Source organism: Rhinolophus sinicus, linkage group LG06 (assembly GCF_036562045.2).
Source record: "Rhinolophus sinicus isolate RSC01 linkage group LG06, ASM3656204v1, whole genome shotgun sequence".
Classification (NCBI taxonomy): domain Eukaryota; kingdom Metazoa; phylum Chordata; class Mammalia; order Chiroptera; family Rhinolophidae; genus Rhinolophus; species Rhinolophus sinicus.
This window is the reverse complement of record NC_133756.1, coordinates 153,011,283-153,039,266: the sequence shown is the minus strand read 5'-3', so window position 1 is coordinate 153,039,266 and position 27,984 is coordinate 153,011,283. Positions and strand designations below refer to the sequence as shown.

The following is a 27,984-nucleotide window of genomic DNA, read 5'->3' as shown; positions in this document are numbered from 1 at the left end:
CATCCATTGTGCCCCTCCGTAGCCTTCCCTCTCCCCTCTTCCTGACTATGTCTTCGCCGTGTCTTCTCAGCGCACGCTATCTCCAGTCTGCTGTTCATCACTTCTTCCAAAGCCACCACCATCTTACTCGATTTCTCTTAAAAACAGAACAAAACACCATTGTAATCATTAGTTTTTAAAAAGAGAGAGCTGTTATCACGACCTGAAGGTTTTAACAGTTTGTGGACCTCCCCATTTTGGGCCTGCAGCCAGGAGTTGGATAATAGCTAGCTGAAAATCTCTTGTGAAGTAACTGAGTATTTGTGAAACATTTTATATCTCGACTAAGGGAGAGAAGAGGAAAAGACCTTTTCACCTCAGAAGTTGCTGTATTTTCTGGTAGGGGGTGCGGGAGGGGGCATGGTGGGTAGGGGGCAGCCTGGTTACTTAAGGGAAATTTAGGAAGCATGAACTTACTAGATTGCTCGCTGTAGTCCTGTGGACCTAACTGGAGAAGAAAATGGAAATGTTGGTGTTGCTGATTCTGAAATTATTTTGATTTAGTACTAGAGAGGGCTAGTAGAATTTCTTTCAGTTTGTAAAATACAAAATATGACTGTGATGCCTTGTTATTATGTATTGATTGTTTACATTTCATTAGTTGGTAGTTGCAAAACAGCAGACCCTTTACAGATTTCTCCTAGTAGTAGTTTTCAACTGTTCACTGAATTGTTTTGGTAAGAAGAGTAAAACTTGGACATGATCTGTGGTTACATGTTATGTTAATGGCTCTGTTGGATTTAAATTCAATAGCTTCTAAGACCTATCCCAGGCGCTTCATTCATTATTTAATTACCCATTGAGACAAGAGCCTTAACTTAATCTATAGGATTTTTAAACACTTATTTTTATGAAAATTTAAAAAACATACACAGAAATAGAGTGATAATATTAAGAAACCCCACCTACATGTTACCCAACTTCAGTTATCAGCATTCTGCTTGCCCATCTTTATGGTGTGTGAAACATACATGTTTTTAAAACATGCAATCCGAATAGATGCACTGGTGTACTGAAAGAAGAGTGTGCGAGAGAATGTCAACTCTTCATATGTTGTAAATTTAATACCGTTACCGCCTTGTAAGATAATACTGCATTCAGTTGTCTTTTAAATTAACTGAAGATGAAGGTGTCTGAGTCACCACTCACTTAATGGAGAGCCACACCTGCTGGAAAGATTTTACTTCTCTTACCCCTTCTTATGAGTTGCATTTGATTTTATGTACACTTGCCTATCTGCAACTTTGGACCAGCAGTAATGGTCATTTCTAGAATATGTAGGACAGTATTTTAAGTCAACATCAAGTTGGAAATCACTAGACCTTGCTCTGCACTCTCTCCTGCATGTTCACTCTCTTTTACCCGAGTGTATTGACTGACTAAAGAATACATGTTACAAGCAGTTTGTTGAGGGAATTTTGACGACCTGCTATCCCTGGACCTAGTAACAGGGATTACGAATTTAAGTTATTTGCTCCCTTGTTCGCTGTCCTTTGGAGGAGGAGTAATTGTGTGTGCCTGCAGTTGTGGGGCCTACAAGGTGATGGTAGCCCTATTTCTGAATTTCCTTACTTTTATTGGTTTAAATTAGACCCAGAGGGGTAATTATTCCACCCCAATGCATGGGGAAGCATAGTCTTTGGGAGTTGTGCATCTAAACCCCTGTGCAGTGCTTTGAAAAGGTATCTTTAACGTTATGATGCTGTTTGGCATATTTAATGCAAGGAGTGTGCTTATTTAACAAGACCCTTAATAAGCTCCCTCTACACCAAAGACATATTTTAAAATATATACTTAAGATGACTTTGTAGTATTCCCCAGTAGAGTTCATCTAGAATAGCAAAACCTTTCTAAAATAAAACTTATTCCTTTAACCGGTATTCATTTAAGTGGATATCTCTGTACTTGGTTTCCATGGAAATAGCAAACAGCTAACGTTATTTATAAGGTGGAAGTAAAATAGGGTGCCTAATGGGACCCCATGCTGCTCTGATGAAGAGACTTAGGGAAAAAAATCCATGCTCATGGGATTTTTTTTTTAAACAAGGTTAATGGAAGCCCTGATTTCAGTCTTCTGTAACAGAACATATTTTTGGTTTTAAAGGCTAGCATTAATATCAAGCAAACTTCTTTTTTGGGTCTGTATTGCTTTCACTTTCAAGTTTTAGGACCATTTACTTATCAGCATGATTGAGGCTTTATGCTTCATACTCCCGTTTCTTTGTGGGTTTTGTTTCAAAAGTTAAAATCCCCAGAATATTGTAGCTGTTTCAATTTCTCATTGACATTTCAAAGTACAGATAAAAAGCTAACTGTTCATTAATGACAGCAGTGATGATAAAGAATCAATATGTTGGACAACATAGATGTTTACAAAAAAATGTGTATGTTATGGAATCATTTTTAGTTTTCAGGCCTTAAGTCAGGGTTCTTTTTTATTTGTGTTGTGGAGCTAAACCTGTGTACTCAGAGAGAAGAGATTCTAATTTTCTTTTGGGAATAGAAACGGGGAAAATCTTAAATTCTCTCCCTCTCTCTCTCAAACAAATGGATTGTTTCCAAAGCCTTTTGATTGAAATAAATGTTAATTCTTTCAGTCTTTGAATATGGATTTGGGATAAACCTTGGCTCTTTCCTCACTTCTTCGGTAAGGCCTACTCTTAGTTTTCTAGGCCTTACAGCAAAGCCTTGCATTTCTTAAGCGCCTTCACGTGAAAGAATATCATTCCCTTTGTGTTTGTGTTTGTGATTGGGGTGTGTGTGTGTGTGTGTGTGACTAATTTTTCTATAGCCTGAAAGGCACCTGCTCGTTTTCCAGCCTGGTGAGTACAGCAGTGCTACATTGAGAAGTGAGGCAGTACGGAACACAATAAGGTGCTGTAATTTTTATTTTGTTAGTTTGGGGCGTCCTTGGCAGCTTGTGATCATTATCCGTTTGTCTGGAAGTGCTGTGTGATTATTCCTGGCTAGCAGTGCAGCAGGAGTTTCCTCCTGTTTTAAAAGCAAGGATGGTAGTGTACTTCGGGCTCCATCAGGGAAGGAGAGAGAGAGAGTGTGTGTGTGTGTGTGTGTGTGTGTGTGTGTGTGTGTGTGTGTGTGTTTCTTTGGACAAGCTTCTGGCTGTAGGTGGGTTTACTGTGCTCTAATTTTAAAAATTTGATTGTTTTACTCGTGTTGAATTTTTGTGTGAGGTATCTTATCTCCAGCAGTTCACTAATTTCTTCTGTGCATATTGGTGCTATTTTATAAAATTTACTTAGCGTGTTAATTGTTCTTTTAGTTTAGCTTTCTCTTGGATATTTTTTAATCAGGTGTTTACCAGTGACCTTCCTTAGTGACTTTTACTTGAGTCATCTTGGTGCTTTAGAGACATAGGAATTTGGGTCTGTTATCCCATTTCTGAGAGAACAACTCCCAGTAGTTTCAGTTAGTGCGATAGAAAGGGTTTTCACAGATGCAGTGCTGGGTATGGAGCCTCCTCTTTGGTGCTTATGGTTTACACCCAGAACTCCCATTACTGTTAATAGGAGGCACTGGCTTAAATCCCTCTACACCGAGATAGACCCAAACTCTTGTAATGCCTTATAGATACCAGAGTTGTTTTTTGTTGTTGTTGATGGCAAGAGTTTTGGTCCTGAGGTTAACTGATTATTAAGATAAGAGTTTGAGTTGTCTTGGGATACGGGGTGATTTACTAAGTCTGATCTGTAATTAAGAAGTTTGTTTTGATGATTAGACTCAGAAAACATTTACAGCTTTGTAAATGTTTGTGGATGCTTGTGAATAAGGATTTTTGTACCTGATAGCATGATGAAGCAAGATTTATTCTTTTCGTGTGTGTTTTTCCGCTAATACTTCTCAACTACAAAATAAATTACTTTACAAGTTCTTGTATCTATCGTAAGAAGACTTAGTAAAAATTATTTTTTCATTTGTAAGCCTTCCCACAATTACTCTGGCCCCTTAAGTCTTTTGTCAGCTGATGCTGCTCACATCTTTCAAGCATATAGGAGCCAGTAATAATTTGTATTGTCTAGGAGCTAGGACATTGCCGTCACTGGTCAAGTATTGATAATCACTGTTTACTACGGCTATCTGTGAATTGTGGATTTTTATTAGTTTCATTTATTTATTCACAGTCTAATGGAAAGATTCCTTGATTGAGAGCAGTAAATCTGGGTTTCAGGTTGGGCTTTGCCTCTTACTATCTTCGTAGCTTTTGGCGAGTCATCTAAACTTCTTGGGCCACTGTTCCCCTGTGAAAGGAGGGGATGGATCTAGTACTCAGGGCAGCCCATTCTAGCTTTAGGCTATTTGAGGGCCTACTTTCCTAGGAACTAAAAGAAATAGAGGATGGTAAAGCTCTGGTTCCTAATTCTGGCTACCCATCAAAACCTTCTGGGGGAACTTTTTAAAAATACAGATATCTGAGTTCCAAATCAGACATAATGAAATTCAGTCTTTAAGGGTAGAACTTGGGAATCTTTTTTTTTTTTTTTTTTAAAGTTTTAGATTTATCCAGATCTAGTTTTGAGAACTGTTTGTACAAGGCATTATTTCTACTCTACTTGGTGTGTGTTTGTGTGAGTGTGTATGTGTGTAGTCTAGTTAGGGAGATAAGACATGTAAGTTAAATGTGAGACAGTATGTGATTAAATTCTGAGATGAATGAGAAAGATGATAAATACTCTGAGAATTCAAAGAAAGGGAGATCTGGGAGTTGGGATGGTTAGGGAAGGTCTCCATTAACCAGTGGGTCTTTATCTCTACCTGGATGTCTGGGTGAGATTTGGATAGGGTGAAAGAAGATAAAAGGGTATTCTTTGTATGAGAAAGAGCATCCCCAAAGCAAAAGTTTGGGGAGAGGAACAATTCTGATAAGTTTTTATCTTTATTTTAGTGTTCTAATCTTGCATCTGCTGTAGATTTCCTAAACATTTTGAGGGAGTAAGCCATGAAGATATTTGATGGAAGAGAGTGTTCCAGTCAGAGGGAAAAGCAAGTAGGAGACCCCTGAGAAGGAAACTTGTTTGGGGTTTTTGAAGTACAGAAAAGAGGCCATTGTGGCTGGAGCAGATTGAGCAATGGGGAGAGAGGGGCCGAGATGAGGTCTCAGAGTAGCAGAGGCCCAAGTCACTTAGAGCCTTGTGGGCCACTGTAAAGCATATTAGCTTTTTCTTTGAGTATGGTGGGAAGCCATTGGAGGATTTTAAGCCAATGAGTAAGCAGATCTGTCTTGGATTTTGAAAAGGTCACTGTACCTGCTGAGAAGATAGAGTGTAGTAGGAGAAAAATGGAAGAGGGGAGGCGGGGTAGGAGGCTGTTGAATCGTCCAGGTGAAGGTGATGGTGTCTTTGACCAAGGAGGTGCTAGTGGTGTTCAGACAAGTGGTCCAAGTCTGTGTATTTTGAAGGTAGAAGCAAGATGGTTAGTTATTGGATTGGACGTGGGGTGTGGAGAAAAGAGGAATTAATGATGAGTTGGAGGCTGTGGCCCGAAGGGCTATGGTTGACATTTCTTGAGATGGGGATGATTGAGGAGGAGGTTGGGGGATGGGTAGTCAAGAGTTTAGTTTGGACAAGTGTTGAGTCGGCAGTTGGATAGAAGAGTTTGAAATTCAGGGGAAAGGTCTGGGCTGGAGGTACAAGTTTGGGAGTCACCAGCGTACAGATCCTTTTATAGTCATGAGACTGGGTGAGATTACCTAATGGGAAGAGTTCCAAGAATTGAGCCCTGGGGCAGTTCAACATTGTGAGGTTTTGAGAGAGGAGAAGGAATCAGCAAAAGAAACCCAGAGGAGTGGCCAGAGAGTGGGAGTGGGAGTCAAGAGAAGAAAGGCTTTCAAGAAGGAAGGTATTATCAACTGGATCTAATAAAACTGATCAAACAAGGAAGCGAGGGCTGAGACTTTGCTATTGGATTTGGCAGCAGGGAGGTCATTGGTGAGCTTACCAATGGAAGGAGGCAAAACCCCAATGGAATGGCTTCAATATAGGATGGGAGGAGGAGAACTAGAGACAACAGTGAGTGTGGTTAACACTGCAGGGAGTTTTCTTATGGAAATGGGAGCATAGATATAGGACAATAACTAGAAAAGGATATAGAGTTAAGGGAGGCTTTTTTTTTTTTTTTTTTAAGATAGAAGAAACAAAATGATCCAGTAATGATGGAAGAATTTATGCTTCTTGAAAGTGAAGGGAGAAGTGCTAGAGGGTTGTCTATGGGACAGTAAGATTAAGGGGCGGTTGGGGGATGATTATATTATTGGGGCCTAGAGGACCAATTCTCATTAAGCAGGATTCTGCTTTTTCTTCTGAGCTCTTAGTTGCATCTAAACTTATTTCAAACTTACTATGCTTTCTGTTTACAAGTTAAGAAGGGTAGATAAAAAGCAATAAAACTTATTGTATATAAAATTAGTGTATCACCTTGGTGTAGTAGAGAAAGAGAAGCGATTGAGTCTTCTGTGTAAGGTGACATTTTACAGTGTCTTTGAATGACAATTTTCTGTGCTATTCTAGTCCCTTGTCAAAATTTATGATTGAGTGTACACTATAAACTTAATTGCTCAAAATTTGTAGTGGGATAAATTTTAGCCTAATTTAAAACATGATCTAGTATTGAACATTTTCTCTGCAAAATTTGTTTATTTTTTAATATGTATTCTTAATATACAGAAGTTTTAGATATTTCATAAAAGGTACTTAAGTAGTTATTAGTCACCTTTGATTTATTAATGGTACTTTAAATTTTACAACCACATCAGAAACCTGAATGATTCATTTCTTTATCAGCACTAATTAAAGAATTTACCTGTGACGATCTGGAGAGGTGAACAATCTTCAGTTTGCAAAAAATCGTGTGAAGTTACGTTAGCAAGATAATGTTCATCTCTAAAACAAAAATAATTTCATTTACTCCAACTTACGTATTTTGAATGTATTTTTCAAGAACAAATCTGTATTTTAAAAATTTAAGCAAATGTGGTTAAAAGTTTTGAACTACCTTAGCTTACAAGTATGAACTGTATTGAGAAACAAGTGGAATTTCAGTCAACATGAGAAAAATCAAACTTTCACTTAAGACTTTGAATAGGTTTTGTTTATGGATAGTGCAAAAAGTACAGATTTATATATAAATCTTCTTGCTGCTAATTCAGTCCTGTTAATTATGGAAATAGAATATTTTCTTTTTCTTAAAAATCAATTTCCAAATAGTAGTCAATGATCAGTCTTCAGAAGAAACACTTTGATAGTTCTGATGTACAGTGTTTAAGAATCACTAAAGATAATTTACTCTTTTTGGGTATCTGAACCTGGTTGCGAATCCTGGTAAGGCTGTGTGGATCTTTTTCCCAGAATCCTCATACATACAGAATTTAATATATAGTACCATGGAGTTGGCAAACTCCTTTGAAGCCCACTCATAAAGATCCCTTAGGCACACGTAAAGGAGCTCAGGTTTTAAAACCTGCCCTAGATAGCTACTTACATGACTTTTCTTTAAAACTTTATATGCACGCTTTAAAAAAAAAATGTTTGACCAGTATTTATTGTAGTTTGTTTCTTAGAAGAGTAACTGCTGCAGCTGGTTAAGAGGAAGTGAGGTCTCCTAGAAAGGCCAGCTCAGTCAGAAAGGAATCTCAGGGTCAGTAAACTTTTCTCCAGCCTGGCTACCAACTCGCTGTGTGACGCTTGGGGAAGTTACTTAACCTCTCAGGCTTTACTGTCCTATGTGATTTCTGCAGTCCCTGCAAGCAGTTTTATGATGTGGTAAAATTCTTTATCAATTTTGGATTGACTTTACTATTGATTTTTGGAGACATGCTCTATAGATAAGGTATACATCTGTTGTGCCTTTTTACTGAATGTGACTTTTCAGAAAAGTTTATGTGACTGTACTTTCTCAAATGCCATGTAAGTAAAAGCTAAAATCCCAATCCTATCCTGGTCGCTTGGAGTTTCATGTTTTATTGTATAAGCCATTGTTATTACATGTGCTGCAATTACCATCTCTAATTCTGTGGCTTGCTTTTTCATTCTCTTAATTTTTTTCTTTTTTTGATGAACAGAAGTTCTTAATTTTAATTTAGTTCAAATTATCAGTCCTTTCCTTTTTCATTATATTTTAAAATGATAATATTTAACTTCCTAATCAACTGTTTTTGTCCAAAGTCATTCATTTAACAAATAATGCTGTGGGATCGATGCATAAGAAATTATCTCCAGCATGAAAAAGCTACCAAGAAATGCTTAATAGGGAAAATAAGCCTGAGTTAAGGGTCCACTCAGTGAATTCATTCATTTAACAAATATTTACTGAGCATTTACTATGTGCATGATAGTGTTTTGAGTGGTATAGTGGTATCAGTAATGTTAAGAATCCACTTTTTAAAATTGCGATATTACTGACATATAACATTGTATTAGTTTTAGGTGTACAACATAATGATTTGGTATATGTATGTACTGTGAAATGATTACCGCAATAAGCTTAGTTAACATCCATCACCGCACATAATTTTAAGTTCTTTTTTCCTTATGAGAATCCACTTTTTTTTTTTTTTTTTTTTTTTTTTTATTAAATTTATTGAGGTGACAGTTGTTAGTAAAATTACATAGATTTCAGGTGTACAATTCTGTATTACATCATCTATAAATCCCGTTGTGTGTTCATCACCCAGAGTCAGTTCTCCTTCCATCACCATATATTTGATCCCCCTTACCCACATCTCCCACCCCCCACCCCCGAGAATCCACTTTTTAATAACCACATTCTATAGATTTTTGCATGATTTTTCTTCTGGTTGGGAGTTATTCTAATCTTGGTGATTGAAATTGCCATTTATGTGGACTTGAGAACTTTAAAAAGAACTGCTACTAAAGAAAAGGCAGGATAAAACAGCAAATTCAGTTTCTTTTGGAAATGAATGTTAACTGCATGAATTGGGGCCCTTTTAAATTATTTTACTGTATGTTTGATATGACTATACATGATTCAATAAAATTTTTTAATCTGGATGACATGAAGACTTTTTTTGAAATATCCCTTGAGGAAATGAGAACATTATTGGGGTAACATCAGTCAACACACATACTATGTTTAAAGCATAAGGAAGATATTTATAGTTTTAGAGCATTAGGGGAAAAGTTTAAATTTTTTGTTCTCTAATTTTTTTTAACAGAAGTTTTGGTCAGGGAAGCGTTAAAAATAAATACTATAGTCTGACTTGACTTTTCTGACCTTGAAGTCAGCTTAGTGGAGTTTAGTTAATCTGAAGAAGACACACTGAGTGATAAAAGCATCACTGAGCATTGGATTGGGAGCCTCAAACCTTGGTTTTTTTCTGCCTCTGTCACTGATTAAATATGTGGCATAGGGAAATCACTTCTATGTTATGTGGTTTACAGTCTAAAGTGGTGAGAATGTGAATGAAAAGTTTAATTAAAATTATGACTATACATATAAAATGCTGTGAATTTTAAAGTCTTATATAAGCCAAATCCATTTCAAGATTAATTGAAAGAAGGCCTGTTAAGTAGACCAAATTAAGGGCCAATGATGTTATTTGTTAATATAAAGCAACAAACTGAAGGTGATTGGTTGGGGATGATAGTGCATTTGTGTGTTTTTTAGATTAGGTGCATTTCATTTCTGTGTATCTCTTAGGAAAATGAAACCATCACCTACTTATTTTTACTTGCCTTGAAACAACTGGAAAAGTGAAAAAACTGGAAAATTAGAGATTTAACTGCCCTTGAGTTCTTTCCTTGCTGTAAAAACTACCAATCTCTTCCTTTCTTTTGGGTTTTAGAGTTTTGGAGATTTCTCTGTGTTTTGGTTTTTTCTTCTTAAAATCAGATAGAAATCTTTCAGTCTTCAGCTTTTGATGACATGTCATAAATCTGTGTTTGTAGTCTGATTCCATTTTCCCCTTCTTCTGTTATAGGGAGCAAGAGAGCTGAAGGAGAGCCAGTTTCCCCCAAATTGGTAAGTTCTTTTACCAGGCAGTCATAGTGTGCCTGATGTTAGTTGGATAATTATTTAAATGTTCAGTGAATTTTTTTTTTTTTTTTTTTGGCACAACTCTCTTCTCAGAAATGAGGCTTTGCTGTTTGCACTGAATGAAAGTGAATTTTTGTCTAATTTCACATAGCCATATCTCAAATGCATTTGTGTTTCTAATAATACTGCTAGGCTTGCATGTTCCTGCATTCGATAACCTGTTAAAATATAAAGTTCCCCTGTGCCAAAAATGCCCTTATGCAGTGGTTAGAGCCAAACATTCAAAAGTCAGGATATTCAAAAGTTAAGGTTCCCATTGTGTTTTGTATTACTTAGTATGCTGTTAAATTTGATGGCCTTCATATTATGTGCCAAATGGGTAGGTTAATGTAACTATGGGAAACTTGACTTTGAAATTTGGGACTCTTTAAGTATTTATATTCTTAAATTTAATGTTGGATTGGCTTTATGTCTGATATTGTATTTTTAGTGTGTGTTGTTTTGTATAATTCTTAAAGAGAAAAAAAATAAGAGAGAGAGAAAAGTGGCAGTGTGGGGCATATAGGCAAACACATTTTTTCCCTAATGTGTCCATTTTAACAGCTTATAAATCATCACACTTAATCATTTCTTTGAATGTCTAATTCAAGATCACAGATTGCACAGGGCAGTCTAGTGACTAAGGATCAAACAAATATTAACCTTATTTGGAGAGAATGTATTACGAGAAAAAATTAAATTCAAACAAGATAGCTGGAATAGGGTAGTCCCCTAATGCAAGGCTATCTTTTTGTTTTTTTGTTTTTTAAATTCTCTCTCTCAAATAGTAATTAACTTAGTGTGTGGAGAAGATACTTAGTTAAGGCTTCTTTCTGATAATTTATGGTCCTTGAGGTGTCTCTCTTACCTTGTAGGGATTGGGCTTTGAACATTAAAGGGAGGCATTTGGACCAGTTAACCTTGAATTTACTACGTTTTTATTCTACTTGCCTTTTCTCATGGAACCTTTTAAAATAAATAATCAACACCAAATAGCCCTTTACTCTGAAATGTGATAAAATCATAGGGTCTCAGAGAAAGGACCTTAAGACCTTTTCTTCTAGCCTTTTACCCGATGTGGCAATTTCTTCTCCTATATCCCTGATAGATTGTTATTCGGGTAAATATTGAATACTACATTTTTTAAAAATGTAGCTCATTATTTTCTGTAGTGTATTCTGAGGAACTCTAGTTCCACAGAAATGAATAAATATTACTGAGGTTGGGTGGGGGCGGAAAAATGTTCGGTCAAATAATTTGGGAAATGCTGCGTTAAACAAAGTTAAACAGGTTTCTTTACTGCAGGACTTCTCAGAACCTTTAATATGCTAATGTGCATTGTGAATCTCCAAGAGGGGGATATGATATGCAGCATTCTTGAATACTTCTAATGACAGGGAGCCCACTACCTCATAAGGTAACCCATTCCTTTTTTGTACAGCTCTAATCCTTAGCTCTTCCTTAAATTGATCTGAAATCTATCTCCCATAACTTCCACTTCTGTTAAGTACTTACTGGTTATGCCAAGACCACCACACCCTCTTGTGTTAACCTTTGTGTAGTGAATACGTATATCATTCTAGCCAGGCTGTCTGGACGATTTTTTATCATTACATAGCGTTCTGGTAAATGTGGCAACCAATTATAAATCTCTCATTGTCAACTATGCTCTTATACACTATTCTCCAGCCTCCTCCATTCTGAATTTCTGTGAGTTTTAAAATTTACTTCAACATTCTTGTTGTTGGGTATAGTTGGGATGGTTTTAGTAATGAAAGTGATGCTTTATTTCTGTAAAGAAAGGGGAAATAGAAGAATGTGTGTGTGCCAGTTAGGTTTGGGGCCAGGAAGTTGCGATAGAAACTGTACATTAGAATGAACACTGGTGGCAGGGAGAGGTTCAGGACACTGCAGCAGGATGCTGTGGGGACCCCTGGCTTGACCCCAAATACCATACTGTCATGTCGCAATGGTATGACCTGCTACATATTTCTTTTCTTTCTTTTTTCCTTTAAATGAGGGCCTGGCCCCCTCCCTCAGAAAAAGCAAAACAGAAAGGAAAGATATATATTTTATTCTCAAACACATCAGACATTCAGATATCATAATTGTGTGTGTGTGTGTGTGCGCGTGCGCGTGCGTGTCAATTTAATTTAATGGTTAGGAAACATCAGTCTCACTAGTTGAAGTGATTTTTGTCAGCAGTTATAATACCAAGATTTTAGCATCGTAACCTTGCCAAATTCAATGGGTAGCCTCTAAAATCAGGATTGCCCAGCTTTTTGTGCAGTAGCATTTTCTGTTGACCTGTGGAGTTTCACCAAAGAAATACCACCATGAAAATAAAACAGTCATTAGTTTTTTTAATGTCATATTTTGATTCATGTTAGTAAATGTTAATTTTCAGTAAGTGTTATTAAAAGAATTTTATTATTTTTAGCATCCATGATAAGTTTTAGCACTCTTAGTTAAAAGTTAAAGATACCATTTTATCTCCTAGCATGTTAGATGCATAGTAAGAAATAAGTATTTTGCACACATTGAAATCTGATATTTTAGTATTGGGCATGTGACAAGTAAGGATACATAGATCTATCAAGACTTTCTTCTACTTTTTCATATTTTAAAAAATTAATTAAACCTACTCTAAACACTGTTCTGAGAATATAGATCAGAAGTGGTGTCTTGTACCAAGTAACTAACTACATGGTACAGAGAACACAGAACTGACCATTTTCTGGGGATTCAGCCTGGGGGCACAATGTATTATGGACTTATGGTTAGTTAAAGAAACTTGGTTGGCAAGTTGAGTTTTGATTGGAAAAAGGGTTTATATCAGTTCAGGAACAGAGCACTGTTTCTTAGTAGTAAATTCATTATTAGAGTTATAATGAAGACCTAGAGGTCACATATCTCCAAGCAAAACTATACCCAGAAAAATAGAAGCCTCTTTCTTAGAGAATTTGAAAATAGGAAAGCCTGTAGTCTCCTTAGCAATATACTCTGTTGAGAAATTTATTAACAAGTTTTTGTGTGTGAATAAAAGCATTAAGTATGTTAGGAATAGCATAGAACTTTACAGTTTACAAAGGGCTTTTCATATAGTATTTACCTCATTTAAACCTCATAACAATTTTATGAAGTAGGTGATACTGTTCCCACTTTCCTGATTTATAAGCAAACAAATTTTAAAAACCCTGAGGTGGTTTTGAGAGTGATTCCACGGTGAGTAAGTGGAATCAGGTTTTTTTCGTTTTGTGTTGGGGGATAGCAAATGTTCTGTCCAGACGTCACTGCTGCCTTTTTAAAGTGGGATTTGATTATTGTTTTTGTTTGGTTGGTTTGCGGAATTTTCATTTATGTATGTTTTAGGTTTTTTGTTATTTGAAGGTGAGAGGCTACTAGGTATCCCAGTGGTTTGACATGTACAGTTCTGAAGGTAACAAATGTTGGTATTTTGTGCTAGGCAATTGTCCTCTCTGATGGTAGTATTTAGAGCTGTTAGGTGGTAAAAGACATTGTACCTCAGTAAAGTGTGTCTATTACTGTTTTGTGAGTCTGTTTATATTTACCTTGCAGCAACTGATTTGTTATTTATGACTTATTAAAATTGGTCAGAATATGATAAATCATCTTTTTACAGATTTAGCAAATAGTACCTTCTTTATGATGCTGTAAATTGTCCCTCAGTGGTCTTCACATGACTGGCTGCATGAGTTGTCTAAGCCCCCAAAATATTTTTTAAGGGGATTCAACATGTGCTTGCCTTGTTTTTGTAAGCTATGAATATATGGATAAAATTTGTTCCTTTAGGCATAGACCAGTCTTTTAAAGTTGCTATCCAGAAAGAGACCTTTTTGAAGAAGGATATTAAATACATCTTCTAATCCTTCGTAACTTTTTCTATAACAAGTCACTACCTTTTTTTAACACGTCTTTTAAATATTTTATTTTGAAATAAAATGAGTAATTGGCATTTAGAGTCCTTGCCACATAAAATGTGTGCCTTTGTGTGTCTCTAGTAAGTAGACAACATTCTGATGAAGTAAAAGCTGTCAGCTCCTCGTTAACTTGAGTCGCAGGCTTCTTGCCCTGGGAGGCACCCTGACATTTAGAGCCTCCAGGTTAAACCCTGGTTTTACTTTTTCTTTTCCTGAACATTTTGTTTCATCAGTATAAATTTTTCTGATGCTTTATCTAGCAAACCTCAGTTAATTTTTTGTTATTTAAAAATAAGTGCATATTTTCTTTTGAAATTTTGGAAACTATTGATACTCTGAAAAGAAGGTGAATAACCCTTAGTGCTACCTCCCAGAGATAACCAATGACAAATTATGGAAGTGACACCTGACCCAAACACTAGACAGCTTTATTATTTTTACAAGTCTTTGTCAGTTTGATAGATAAAACTTATCCTCTTAAAATTTACATTTCTATGACTATTGAAGATAGGTGTTTTTTATGTTTGTTGGTCATTCTTATTCTGTGAATTGCTTTTTCATAGTTTTTAAAGATTAATTTGTAAGCACTCTATCTATATAAATTATGTTAACTCTGTTGTTTATATTGTAAGTTCTCCATGTTTTCAACCTGCTGTTTGTTTCTAGAGTTTATATGAGTTGAGTTGAGCTGTGATATTATGCTACTAACAGTAAAATAAAATGTAGCCTTTCTGTTGTTGAAAATACCCCTTTAACTTCATGATAATTCTTAATTTGACAAATTCTATAACAAATCGTTTTTGGACACATTCACTGAAAAAAATTAAAACTAATTCAACTACTGTTTTCAGGAAGAACTCTAGTACCTAAGTCAGGAATTTGAGTAAGGAGATTATTTTAGTATTTAAAGGTAAAGTGACTGTGTAGTTTTAACATTTACATTTGTATGTAGAGTAAACTTACATGACAACAAAAACCTTGGTCTCAGTCAGTAACAATGATTCTCATATTTATTTACTATAGTTTCAAAATTTTTCTAAGATAATAAGTAGCTGAAAAACCCACGTTTTTTCATAAAAAATATGTCTTCTTTTCCGAATTATCTCCCCAAACACACTATCTTTTTGAAATGTTTTGGCTAATAATATAATTATCACTGTACAATAATCCTTTCCTAGCCTCTACAAACGTGAGTTTGAAGGAAGTTCACACTTTTGAAATTTATTGTTTTTTAGGTTATTTTGATACTACAAAACGTAGTGTATATATAAGCCCTAGGGGAGAGATTTCAAGTGATGGTTTTAAGCCTAGCGAGGTGAAGCAAATATAATGAAAACTAATATTCACAGATATACATTCTGTAGTTAATGATTCCATTTTAACTGTCAAATCAGAGTTTAAAGAAGTTTTAAGAAAACTTAGGTTGAATATGGACTTTATCCATAGATAAATAATTTTTTGATAGTGTAAAAATTATGAATCTCATTGAATTGGTTTAAGGAGTAGTGATTCGTTTAGCTTTCAGATTGTTCCCTTTTTCGGTTTGTAAGAATGCTGAGAAGTTGCTTTAACAACAAGTTTTATAAGAACAAAGAAGAAAAGAAAAAGAAGTTTAAATTTATTCAGACAGAAGCAAACTTTTGCTTTGGGAGAGTACTTAAGATCATGTCTAAGGCTATATTCAAGAAAAAAGAAAAAAAATTAAAAGAGAAATTACCAATTGAGTTCATTTCAGTTGCAGTGGTGATGAGTGGAGCAGAACAGGAAGTTTCACATTCACAAATTTAGACTTCTGACAGTATCTCCAAATGCAGTTACACACACAGCCAAAGAGATGCACTGGCAACCTTGAAAAGAAGATGGTGTTCATTTTAAAGCTGGAACTGTCTGTTCCACTGCTAGACCACCTCATCTGTTGTGCACAGTAGATTTATTTTTCAGCATCCCTGTCATAACTTCGTGGAAAACACAGTTCCATTGCCTTGTATTTGTGTTAAGTATTAATTTATTAAATGTAAACCTTTAACTTACATCAGAATTTTCCCAGTTTTCAATTAAAAAAAATTTTTTTTAAATAGAATAAAAGTCATCCACGTGAAAGTACTCCAGCCTTCGTTAAGCTCTGAGACCCTGAACTTGCCAGTTCGCTGCGTGTGATGTTTCAAAATGTGTGACCCTCTTGTTGTGTGTCTGTCTCTTTCGAAGAACAGTGTGTCCTGGATGATTGTAGGCTCCCCCTCTCTCTGCTCACAGCTCATCTAGGGCAGAAGTGGTTTTGTTCAGCTCTGTATCCTCAGAACGGAATATGTAGTGGGGTGCTGAGCACATAATAGGTGCTTAGATGTTTTCATGACCAGGTTAAACACTTTCTTTTTTTTTCATTTCTTACTTATTTGACGTGTTCTGTAGAGGAATACTCAAAGAATAAAACCCGGAAAGTTTTGGTACCAATTCAGTACAACACTATTCATTTTGGAAAGAAATCTGTTTGGGAAATTTCTTGCCCTGTGTTGTTAGAGAATCAAATATTTTTCAACTGCTATAATGTATTAAACATGAATATTTCCTTTATGCCTAACATAATCCAAAACATTGTATGATCTCTACAGCTGCAGTGAGAAGAGGAGTTTGTTATTTTAAACGGAGGCTGAAGAAACTATAGAATTAGCAGACATAAGAGAAAGTGGAGAAGGTAGAGGATGGAGTTGCAGACTCTACAGGAAGCTCTTAAAGTGGAAATTCAGGTTCACCAGGTATGTGGCATTATTGGTTTCTGCCGTAATAGCACTGTGTTATTAGTAATGGTGAAGGTTTAGTAAACAGGCCCAGCTCTGATTTCTAGTACAGTTTTCATCATCTTCCAGACAATAGTCCAAGTCATGTCATTTGCCTTTTATCATTACTCAATAAACACATCGATAATACTTTTAAGAACTTTAATGAAATATTCCTGATTTCCTTTCCACAGAAAAGAACTGAAAATATTTTTTTCCTGTACCAAAGGTGTTTAAAAAACCTCTCCTTTGTTCTGTTTTGGTTTATTTGAGGGCCTTTGCTCATGTCACTTATGACTTAACCTGTAATTTTAAATGAGATGTGTTTAACTCGACTACCATTTGTACTAAAGTTTTTACTCATAATTTAGCTTCATGCCTTTATTCCAGTCGTGAGTAAAGAAAATGTGATTGCCTTCACAGATGTTTAAATTTCAAATATCACAATTCTTACATTTTACCTCAGGTACTTAGGTTAAACAAACCTGTAAAATATAGAAATAAATGTATATATATTAATAATTCAATGTATATGATATAATAATTATGTTGAAATACATTATATATTAAATATAACTTATGTATTAAATATATATACTGTGTTTTATTTAATGTAAATGTAACGAAGACAAAAAACTGTCCTTAAATAAATCATTATCGTTTATTATATAAACACTGTTTATATAATATCACTGTTTTATATCTCCATTCTAGACATTAGTTGGATGTGGTACTAGGTTCAAGACACAAATACACATATGTAATGTTTGGTAATAAAAACTAAGAAATGATGAATTTTGATAACTTTTGAGTGTTTGGGGTGTTGGAATAGGAGAAGGGAACTATTTTTTAAAGGTGTTTGTTCTAAATGTATGGTTTCCTTTGTTTTATCTAAATAGTCCGTTGTAAGGTTAGTTTCTGAAATAGTTGGATGAACACCTTGGGCTTTTGATAACTACTAGATTTACAAGTTGCTCAGAATTAAGGAGGATGAGAAAGTTTCAAAGGCACAGATATGTATATAGATGCGCGCGCGCACACACACACACACACACACTCATATATATACTTTTTTATATTAAGTCTCCGTATGTTCGGAAATCCCTGCTGCTGCTTTGCATCTTGTTAAACTCTTGCTCAGTAGTAATCTTAGAGTTTGCTGTGTATAGATAGGCTTTCTCTGTGAAGTGTATTTTGTTTTCATGGTAACTTGAAGAAATTTATTATGTAATGAGTTTTATATATTTAAATTTAGTATATAATAAAATAAGCACATTTTATTTTATTTGGCCCTGCTTTTGGTACTAATTGAGAAGGATAAAACGCTGTTTACAAAAACAAGCTTGTCCTTTTCCACCAGACGAAAGTATTTTAACACAGAGGTGTAGTGAATACCCAATTTGGCTAAATGGCAAATGATGATAGTTAAGTTCACAATTTGTTCAAAGCTGTCATCATCATAGAATGAATTCCTAGGGAACAATAATCAATCTGAAATTTGCATGGATCAGAGATAATTTAATAAATTGTTTGTGATTTTTAGAGATAGTCCTCTTCTCAAGAAATTTTGAGATGGCAAAGTTGACATTCTGCTTTTAGTTCATCCTCGCAAGATGTGAACAAATCCCAGTAAGACTTTCTTGAAAGACTCATGACCTACTAAATTACTAAAAATTGAATAGAGTTCTTAAATATTAGTTTCATATTTAAATTCAAGCATACCCATTTTATGAAAATTTTAATTATGAAAAAATTTAATGTACATTTTGTTTTAAAATCTAATTTACATTTTAATATTACATTTGTTGACTCAAAAGGGATATATATTCTTACTAAAGTTATCCCAAACACTTTCTCAGTATTCCCATTAATTGTCTATTTCCCAGAGGGTGGGGGGAAGGGGGATGGTAGATGAGGGTAAAAGGGATCTAATATATGGTGATGGAAGGAGAACTGACTTTGGGTGGTGAACATAACAATGTGATATATAGATGACGTATTGCAGAATTGTACACCTGAAACCTATGTAACTTTACTAATAATTGTCATCCCAATAAACTAATTAAAAGAAAAATTGTCTATTTCCCTATACATTTAACTATTTGTTTTTAGCATAAAATTAATAGCTTTTATATTCATCTTTAGTTATTATACATTCTGTTTTTGCAGTAATAAACATTTATATGTTTATTGGTAGTATTTTAACATTTAAAGTATATAAGATATTTTCATTCCAGTTACATTTAGAATACTTTTCTATTTTTGAAAAAAAAAAAGTATTAACAGTAAATCCAAGTGCCATGCCTTGTTTGTAAATCTTATGTTGTTATTCTGATTGGATATGTGAAAACTTACATGATCACTGGTCCTGACAAGTTCAGGGATGTCCAGAAGTGACATCAAAGTAAGCACTGGCTATTAGGCTGTGACAGAAGCCACCTTTTGGTGCATTTCCAGTGAGGGAATGAAGTTAGGGCTGAGACTGAGCTTACTCGATAAAAAGTGTGTCATGGAACTAGCTGGTATTGCTGTGATGGAAGTAAATTTTTGTTCTTTACAGACAGGAGATGATTAGCGATGTATACATGGTTGCTGTTGAATAAATGTTTAAATAATAAACATGTGATGGGCAGCTCATCTTTTATGAGAAATTGCCTTTTTGATGATTCTTATGCAGATTTCATGGAAATCATATTTAAATTTCAAAGTATTTACTCTTCATGAAACAGAGTAGTATAAAGCAGAACTTAGCAAATGTTTTCTGTAAAGGGCCAGACAGTAAAATATTTTATACTTTCTAAGTCATTTGCGGTCTCTGTCAAAATACTTGCTCTGCTGCTGTACGGACAAAGTAGCCATAGACAATATATAAATGAATGGGTGTGGCTGTGTACCAATAAAACTATTGACAAAAACAAGTGGATGGCCAGATTTCCTGTGGGTTATAGTTTGCCAGCCCTTGGCATAAAGTATGTGCTCATGAAAGATTGCTGCATTCTTGCAATAGAAAGTAACCTAAGTTTGATAACACAATGTGAGCGTCAAGTCACTAGGGATTTGGATGGTTAAGTGTCCGGTGTGTCCAGTCCTAGCCTCTGATGATGTATAAAATGCAGCTTGACTGCTTATGGATAGAAAAGTAGGTTTATTTATTTTCTCTAGAGGTGGAGACTTAGAATAGTTATCAGTTAGTTTTCAAATTCCAGTGTCATGGAAGAAAACCTTTTTCAGCTTTAAAAAGGCAACTTTCATATAGCAGCCAACTCTGGTAACCAAATCAAAAAGGAAAACCAAAAGTTTTTTTCATTGAAGAGTGTGGCTAGCTTTTAGGCTGTGTTACTAAAATTATATATGTATAAAACCTTGTTTTTCAATGTCATTGAGCTCTTGGAATGTGTGTTATTTCTATTTTGTAGATTAAGACCAGGATATAGAAGAGTTACTACTGTCACAGGTGAAGTAGAGTATAGTAACATACACCTTGTGTATTTGGAGGTCACATGGTTGGCAACCTCAGCTACCTAGAACATAGCTTAGCACCTGAAGTAAAGGCTTTCGACCAACTAGAATAAATGTTAGAAGTCATTTATGAAAGATTATGCATTTTACTCAAGGGGGCTTTCTTAGGTTATTACAGCCTATTCATTCATCTTAGAATTAGTTCACTGAGTGCATTATACAGCAGATCAGAAGCAGCAAAATCTGAGTTGGGGTTCAGATGCTGTTAGAGGGAGGCATAATAATAATAGCAAGATTTGCTAGCTGACTGGCATTAAAGTGAGAAACTAAAATGCAGACACAAGAACTGTTTAAAACAGCAGTAAGGACCTTATTGTATTGTTTGTAGAATAGTGTATTAATTACTGTAATCATACTTCTAGGTATCAATAAAAGCTTTTTATTCCTATTTAAGAAGGCACATAAGTATACAATGTATTTTAGAAAGATTTTATTTTATGACTAAAACATTTAAAACTGCCTTGTCACCCAAAGAGAGGAACAGATTTTCAGTTATATGAAAATTTCCCTTGGGGAACAGCTTATTCCCAGATACTTCTAGGAATCAGCCTTCTGATCCTCCTTCATCCTTCAGATTCTTCTGTCCCTCGTTATAGTTACCTTTGGGTAGTGATGTTTTTAGAAGTTGGGTAGATCAAACAACATCCATTTTTCTTTGTTTTTTATTTGTTTGGACTGTTTTCCTTAGTAGAGGCCTTTCTCATTCAGTATTCTGGTAGCACACTCCTTCCCAGAGGAACCCAGGTAGGTAGAGTTTTGCATTATTGTTCCTTCACTTCCTCATTTTCAAATACTGAGCATCACTGCTCAACTGAGTACACTGTCCTCTCCCCCTCCAGTGAAGACAGTGGCAAAGTCACATCTGACACTAGGCTCCTTCTGTGGTTAAGAACCAAACCAACAGACTTGCAAAATCGGCAGTTTGCTGGAGCCAAACAGGCCTGGTTTGTATGAGAGCAGCTTCTTTCTGGGCCTTATTTGGACTCTAGACAGTGACAACATTTTAAAGAGATGTTTGGCTTTGGAGCATCCAGCTGGTGTAAATTGCCTTTTAAAAACCCTCCGCCCCATCCCATCTTCAGATTTGTTCAAAAGCAGGCGCTTTTTATTTCAAATATAAAGTGGTAGTTTGATTTTATTTTTATGTATTAAGAGGAATGTCTCATTAACCTTTTATAGAGATCACAGAAGCCTTTGATCTGTTCTGACTGTGGTGTTGCTCATTTTTGTGTGTGCGGACTTAACACTCCAGATTTGGGGCCAAACCTGATTAGTCATAGTGAGTTAATATGTCAAACTGATGACTCTTTCTCTCTCTTTTTATTACCAGAAACTGGTTGCTCAAATGAAGCAGGATCCACAGGTAACATACTACTTCTATTCATTTAATTTTTAAGCTAAAATAATTTAAAGTAAAGTGACCATAAAATACTAAAATATAGACCAATGCTTAAGTTTTAAAAGCTGTCTCATCTCTCGTAGCAATTATATTAGCATATTGGTCACCATGTTTTAAGGGTTTAGAAAAATCCAGTTATTCTGTTATGATAAAGCTATCATTTTATCTTTGTTACTGTTATTTGCTTTTATGTTAATTGCTTTGAGTATTTTGGGGGGAAAATTGAGAGTGAATACTCTTCATATAGCTTAAATTTCATTTCCATCAGCCCACTTATTCAAAATCAGAGTTTGTGAGGCTTTCTAATTGAAGTGGCCCAGAACCATTCTTATTTTCACATTGTTTATAATACAGATATAGTACAGAACATTTAAATACTTAATCCCACTATGTTCAGGGTAAGAATTTCAACAAAATTTTTAAAAGACATTAAAAAATTTTTTTTATTTTTGAAAAAGCCCTTAAAGAGGGTTTAAAAGTACTTTATATAATAATCCACTAAATGTTACCTTTTCTTTGTATTCTCATAGAAGTTTTGACTTAGGCATTTTATTCTCTATCCCTGAAGAGAAATCTTCCTAAAAAGCTATCTTGTCTTTGATGATTACATTTATTGTTCGGGCAGTGTTTCTTTTACAGCCATTAGACAGTGGGTCATAAGTATGGAGAATATTTATCAGACTCTCTCAGGATTTCTCCCTTGCATTTGTTTACTCACAATCTGTTCATAGAACACTTAAACCCATCGACGGGTACTCAGATATATGTATATATATTTTGAGCTTGTTAAATATACCATACATGCCTCATTGTAAATTTAAATAAAAGAAATTCTTGGATAGAGGAATGGTACTGAGGCAGATTGATTTTTGAAAGCAGGAATAATATTCATTTCTACAAATTTAGCATCCAGTGGCCTAACTATTGTGCTTGAACACAATCCATTGATGGGGAGAGCTGGCATTGATAGCCCACACTTAACTCCGGTTTGACACTCCAACTTTGAGAAGCTTCTCCATTTTTATTTATTTTAAAAATATATTACTTAAATTAGATTTAGGGAACCAAGAGGCAGTAGACCTTAGATTAATTGACTCTTTTATATTTAATATGGTAACCTATGTTATCAGCAACTGAAATATTAGTAGAAAATGTCAGCATTTCTGATATAGCTGGTGGTCATGTAACAGAGCAGTCTTTACATGAAGAATCTGAGGGGGCAGGAAATTGTTAGGCAGTCTTGTGGGTGATCTCATTAGAAAGGTGTTATATCAGATACACTTATAAAAAAAGACCACACGGAGTAAACAGGAGAGGGAGGATGTATGCCCCAACCCTGGCAGAAGACCAGGCAGGGCAAATTGAAAGCATTGCATGGGAAACAATGAAGAAAAAGTGCTCTCTTTGGGGTGGTGTTCAGTCTGCGAGTAGGCAATCCTGTTTCATTAAGCATTTGAAAAGTTTAATTTTGGATTTTTCCCCCCACTTGAGTAAAAGGCAAGCATACTCAGTATATCTCATCGAAAATAGTATCCTTTTTGATTCCTAAAATTTGAGAACTGAGAAAATGCCCTGGTAGTCAGTGTGTTAATTTGAATGATGTAGTGTTAAGGCAGTTGTAACTCTGATGGCTTTTCAAATCTCGGCTAAAATAACAAATGTACTCCACTAAATAAGGGGGAGGGTAAGTAGAGAAAAACCTCTTATCTTTATTGAGAATGCCGTTAAGCGTGCAGTGGACGCAGACTTATAACTTCCATTTTCCTGCTTTGGGCTGATTAGTGGAGCTTTAGGTTTTCTGTCAACTGATACTTTCTATAAAGAATAACTATTTTTCAGTAAGAAGGAGTACTATTACAGTGCAAGATGCTGAAATATAACACTTTTATAATTTAAAACAGTTGCAGAGGAGCTGCCCCTGTCCTAGTGTTCGGAACCTACTTTTAGGATCTATGCATTAGGTCGTGACTATATGATAATATGACTACAGTTTAATGCGTGGCAAATTTGATTGGCTAAATGCTTAAATTAAGGTTGCTTCATCATTTGTAATGCAGTATGCATCAAGTCTTCTTGCTACTATTCTGTTAACAAATGAAATATCTTTCTCACAGATATTTTTTCTTTCCAATCAGAATGCTGATTTAAAGAAACAGCTTCATGAACTCCAAGCCAAAATCACAGCTTTGAGTGAGAAACAGGTAGGGGAAAAAGGAGGGGGGGCATATTTTTAACATTGTGTTCTAAAGATATGTCTGCTTGAGGCTTCTAGGAGAACTGCTATTTTTCCTCATGTGTGAAAATAAGTGTGGGCAGCCAGACTCAGTTTTAATTTTGTTTGAGCTCTGTTTATCTATTTTTATTTTTGGTTGAAATCAGTCCCTAGGGTATCCCAGGGGTATATGTTACTGGAGAATATCTAAAAGCTATGTGGCAAGCTGCTGTTACCTGTGTTAATTAAACTCTGTAGTTTACCCACAGGGGAAAGAGGTAAAGAAAGTTTGTGGGAATATGTAATAGAGAATCTTGTGGCTGCTGGATGTGCTTTGCTACCTGTTTTAAAGGCTAGAGGTGACATTTAACTTACGAGGAACAAGTGGTTGTAAATAGATTGCTCTAAATGTAGATCTCCCATTCTGATTATTGTTATACCTTTAAGTTAATCTCTATTGATGTTGACCTACTACTATGTGAAAAAGCTTTGGTGGAACCTTGTTAGACTTACTCTATATAGGGCAAGACCATCTTGATTTTTCCAAGAACATCTGGCAAGTATTCTTTGGAATTTCATGTATAATGACCTCCACTTCGCCAATTCGGACAGCTCCTGCCACCAGGTGGAGTCTGGCAATTGATAGAGCTATAAATAAATGTCTATGGTAATCTGACAAATCATTTATTTTCTGGTTCCTTCCTCACTACTGTCCCTTTGGTTTAAAAGAGCAGTTTTCTGTCTTGGAGTAGGTAAATGTGTGAAGCAAAATGATTCGCTGATTTGCAATTGATAATGCTAGTGATGTCTCACTGAAAATCTGAAAATTTTTTACTAACTAGTTCTCAATAATTGATTTTAATATTGGTTTTTTTTAAACTTTTATTTAGTGAAATAATAGCAATGAGAATAATTTATTCCTGGAGATTCTTGATTGTGTTTGTATTGTATATTGTATTGTGTTTTCATTTAACTAAGGGGAGAAATAAATTTTGAGAACTATGTGGAAAAGATATGAGTTGTTGATGTTTCAGAAGAGAATATTTTTCCAGGCTGAGTGAACAACTGCTTTTTTTTCTCCCCCTTCCTGTTCTTATGCTTCTGCGTTCCCCCATCTTGTCTTTTCCAGAGACAGGAAGTGTTTTAGATTAGGGATTTGCCAAACTAAAATCGGGAGGAGGTAGCATGGTAGAGGACAGTTTTTAAGGAAAAGTATAAACAGAGTTTGTTAATATGTATTTGGCTCTGATAGTGATTCAGTTCTCTAAAGTCAAAATGATGTGTGTTAGTGAAAGTGTTCTAGCTTTAGAATTCTGTTAGCGCTGAGCCTCTTTATAGTTTCAGGGTTAGTTTGACAAGATGCCAATGAATGAGTCACTTTTGCTGAAAAATTCACGTGTTCCAGCAGGGAAAGAAGGTGAGAACTGATTAGTGGAGTAGGGGGTGGGGGATGCTGTCACAAAGTTAAGACAACGTAAGGCTACATTTGAGGAAAATGAGGTAATTAACAACAATTTGCACTTATTTGAAATTTTTGTTTGTGTGCACTGATGTAAAGATTTGGTTTATTTCTGTAGCTTTTTATTCCTTAATTTTTTTCTAGGGACCTCTCTTAATAAAAAATTACAACAATTTATGTTCATAAGACATTTCATCAAGTGGCAAACTGTCATTTGAACTAAGTTTGGATATTAGAAACTAGAATTTTTAAAAAATGGGTCTAGCATCAGTAAAAAGAACTAGAGTCAGGAACTGAAACACAGTCTTGCAATTTTAAAAATATTTACTTAACTGTTAAAAATAACCTTTTTGATAGGACAGAAAATATATCATTTTTTGGTAAGATAGTACTTGACGGAAACAGCCATAAAGTTTAAAAGCTAGTTTTTCCTCAGACTTATTTTCAACATGAAACATTGATATTTAGTTTAAAATAGTATTATTTTAGAACAAACTCCTCATGCTGAATGTTCAGCTTTTTGTTTTTTTATCTCATAAAATCTACTTAGCCTCTGGGGAAAGAAACTTAATGATTTGCCTTCTAATTTAATAACTAAAATCTGAATTACCTTACTCACGTGACTTATCTTTCAATTTAACATTAATTTTTTGGGTGTGAGAAAAATTTTAAATACAGAATAGCTCAAAGAATGTTGTATTCCAGAATTAACAATGATTAACCTTTTGTCATTATTTGTTTCCTTTTTCTATTTGCATTTTTCTAGAATCATTTTTTTCTACATCCACTTGAAAACTTAGTTATACAATAATAGATGCATACATTCTCTTACTTTGTTAAAATAAAACAAACTATTGAAGATAGTCAGTTCTTAGAGTAAGCTCTTACTAGTTCTTATTTGTTATTGCTACCTCAATCTTTGATACTTATTCAATTTCTTCCTCAATACTAATTATGCAATAGTATGCTCTATTTGGGAGAATATGATCTTTAGGGAGCATCCTTCATGGCTAAAACTCAGTGAATTTCATTGAATTCTTGATTAGAAAGTTGCAGTATTTTCAAACTGTTAACTTAAAGTTTCTAAATAGAAACTTTCCATGGCAGATTTTGAAGTCATCTTTTTGACCCACTGGATCAAGTTGACAGTTTTTAACACAGGAAATCCCCAGACTTGATTGGCTAAAGCAATTATGTTATGTAGCCATTTAAAAATCATGGTTTCAAACTTATTTTACTGACATAGGAATGTGCTCATGATAAAATAAGTGAAAAAGCACATGCAACTTCATATGCATTACAATCCCATTTGTGTATGTGTTGTAGGTGTGTGTTTGTACATATATATATAGGCATAAATGTGTATTTAAAAATCAGTAAAAAATGACACTTTATAGGTAGTTTATTTTTAAATTTACAGACAGTTTATTTTTTCTTTATAGTCGTACATATATTTACAAGTAGTTTATTTTTTCTTTATACTCTCATATGTATTTGCTAAATTCTCCACAATAAATATGTTTCCCTTTTATAATCAGAAATAGACAAGAAACGTTATTTTTTTAAAAAGTTGAACACCAAACTCTTGTCTGTTTTTTAGATAGTTAGCATTTAAAAATCTAATGACACTCTCCTCATGGTATATGAACCACTCTAATCAGAGAATCCAGCTGTCTTAAACAGTGGTGACACTGAAGTGTGGAAGCCATTATTAATTTCTTTAACATGGTTCATTCTCATTCTGCACCCCTCATTCCTCATTTTTTACATGCATATATGGCCTTTAGCTTGTCAGAGCAGAGATTCTGATATTGGAGCCAACACACTTAGTTGCTTTCGTGCTCTGCTTTCATTCTAATTCGTCGTAGACGGAATCTTACCCCCGCTTGTTGCTTGTCCCTGTGATGATTCAGGCTTAATCCATGGCAGTTGCATCTTCGGTTTCCTCTGCCTTGAACAGTTTGCCACCCCACCTCCGGGCATCGATTGCAGCATAAATGTGACTTCCTCAGACGTCCTATCCCTGAAAGCCCTTCCTCAGACGTCCTATCCCTGAAAGCCCTTCCTCCTGTCAAAATCAACTATTTCTATTATAATCTCTCATTGAACCATTTACTTTTTCCTTCACAGCTATACCAATTAGGATTAGGTTCAGCTGTGAATGACTAAAAACTCAAAGTGAAAATGGCTTAAACCAGGTAGAATTTTACTTCCCTCGCGTGGAAAAGCGCTGTCGGTGGACTCGAGCTGGTGCTAGTGCTTCCACAGTGTCCGCGCACCCTGGCTCCTCCTATTCTGTTGCCTTGCCATTCTCAGCAGGAAGCTTCCACATCGTAGTCCAAAATAGCTGCTCCATCTGGTAAGAAAGGGGAAAAGCAACGAAGAGCGAGCCCTTTATTTTTAAGGGTGTTTACTGAAAGTTGCGTGTACCACTTCCATTTAGATCCCATTGGTCAGAACTTAAGTCAGTAGGAGCAAGGAAAGCTGAGAAGCATAGTCTCTTCAGGTGGCCATGGGCAGATAAAACTCAGGGGCTCTGGTACTGAGGAAGAAGGGGGAATAAATACTGAAGATGATTAGTACTTTCTGCCACAGGA

The 27,984-nt window shown here is 35.2% G+C and overlaps 1 protein-coding gene and 1 long non-coding RNA gene across 13 annotated transcripts in view; one reads left to right on the top strand and one right to left on the bottom strand.

The window, feature by feature from the left end:
• The window catches only part of PHF21A (PHD finger protein 21A), a 164,007-nt gene that overhangs the window by 17,244 nt on the left and 118,779 nt on the right, over positions 1 to 27,984 (top strand). For 6 of the 12 annotated variants that reach the window (XM_074336295.1, XM_074336291.1, XM_074336287.1 and 3 more), the window contains exons 2-5: positions 9,989 to 10,029; positions 16,634 to 16,777; positions 21,648 to 21,680; positions 23,852 to 23,917. In XM_074336295.1, coding sequence (XP_074192396.1) covers positions 16,724 to 16,777; positions 21,648 to 21,680; positions 23,852 to 23,917 — 153 coding nt within the window. In that variant the 5' untranslated portion in view covers positions 9,989 to 10,029; positions 16,634 to 16,723. Of the gene's footprint in view, positions 1 to 9,988; positions 10,030 to 16,633; positions 16,778 to 21,647; positions 21,681 to 23,830; positions 23,918 to 27,984 lie in introns of all 12 variants that reach the window. The other 6 variants (XM_074336294.1, XM_074336293.1, XM_074336284.1 and 3 more) reach the window with 1 other exon arrangement.
• Positions 15 to 27,638, bottom strand: LOC141572264 (uncharacterized). Its single transcript, XR_012497585.1, has 4 exons — positions 27,268 to 27,638; positions 15,742 to 15,871; positions 6,853 to 6,932; positions 15 to 136 (listed from the first exon to the last, which is right to left on the bottom strand). It is a non-coding gene; the product is annotated as an uncharacterized LOC141572264 (long non-coding RNA).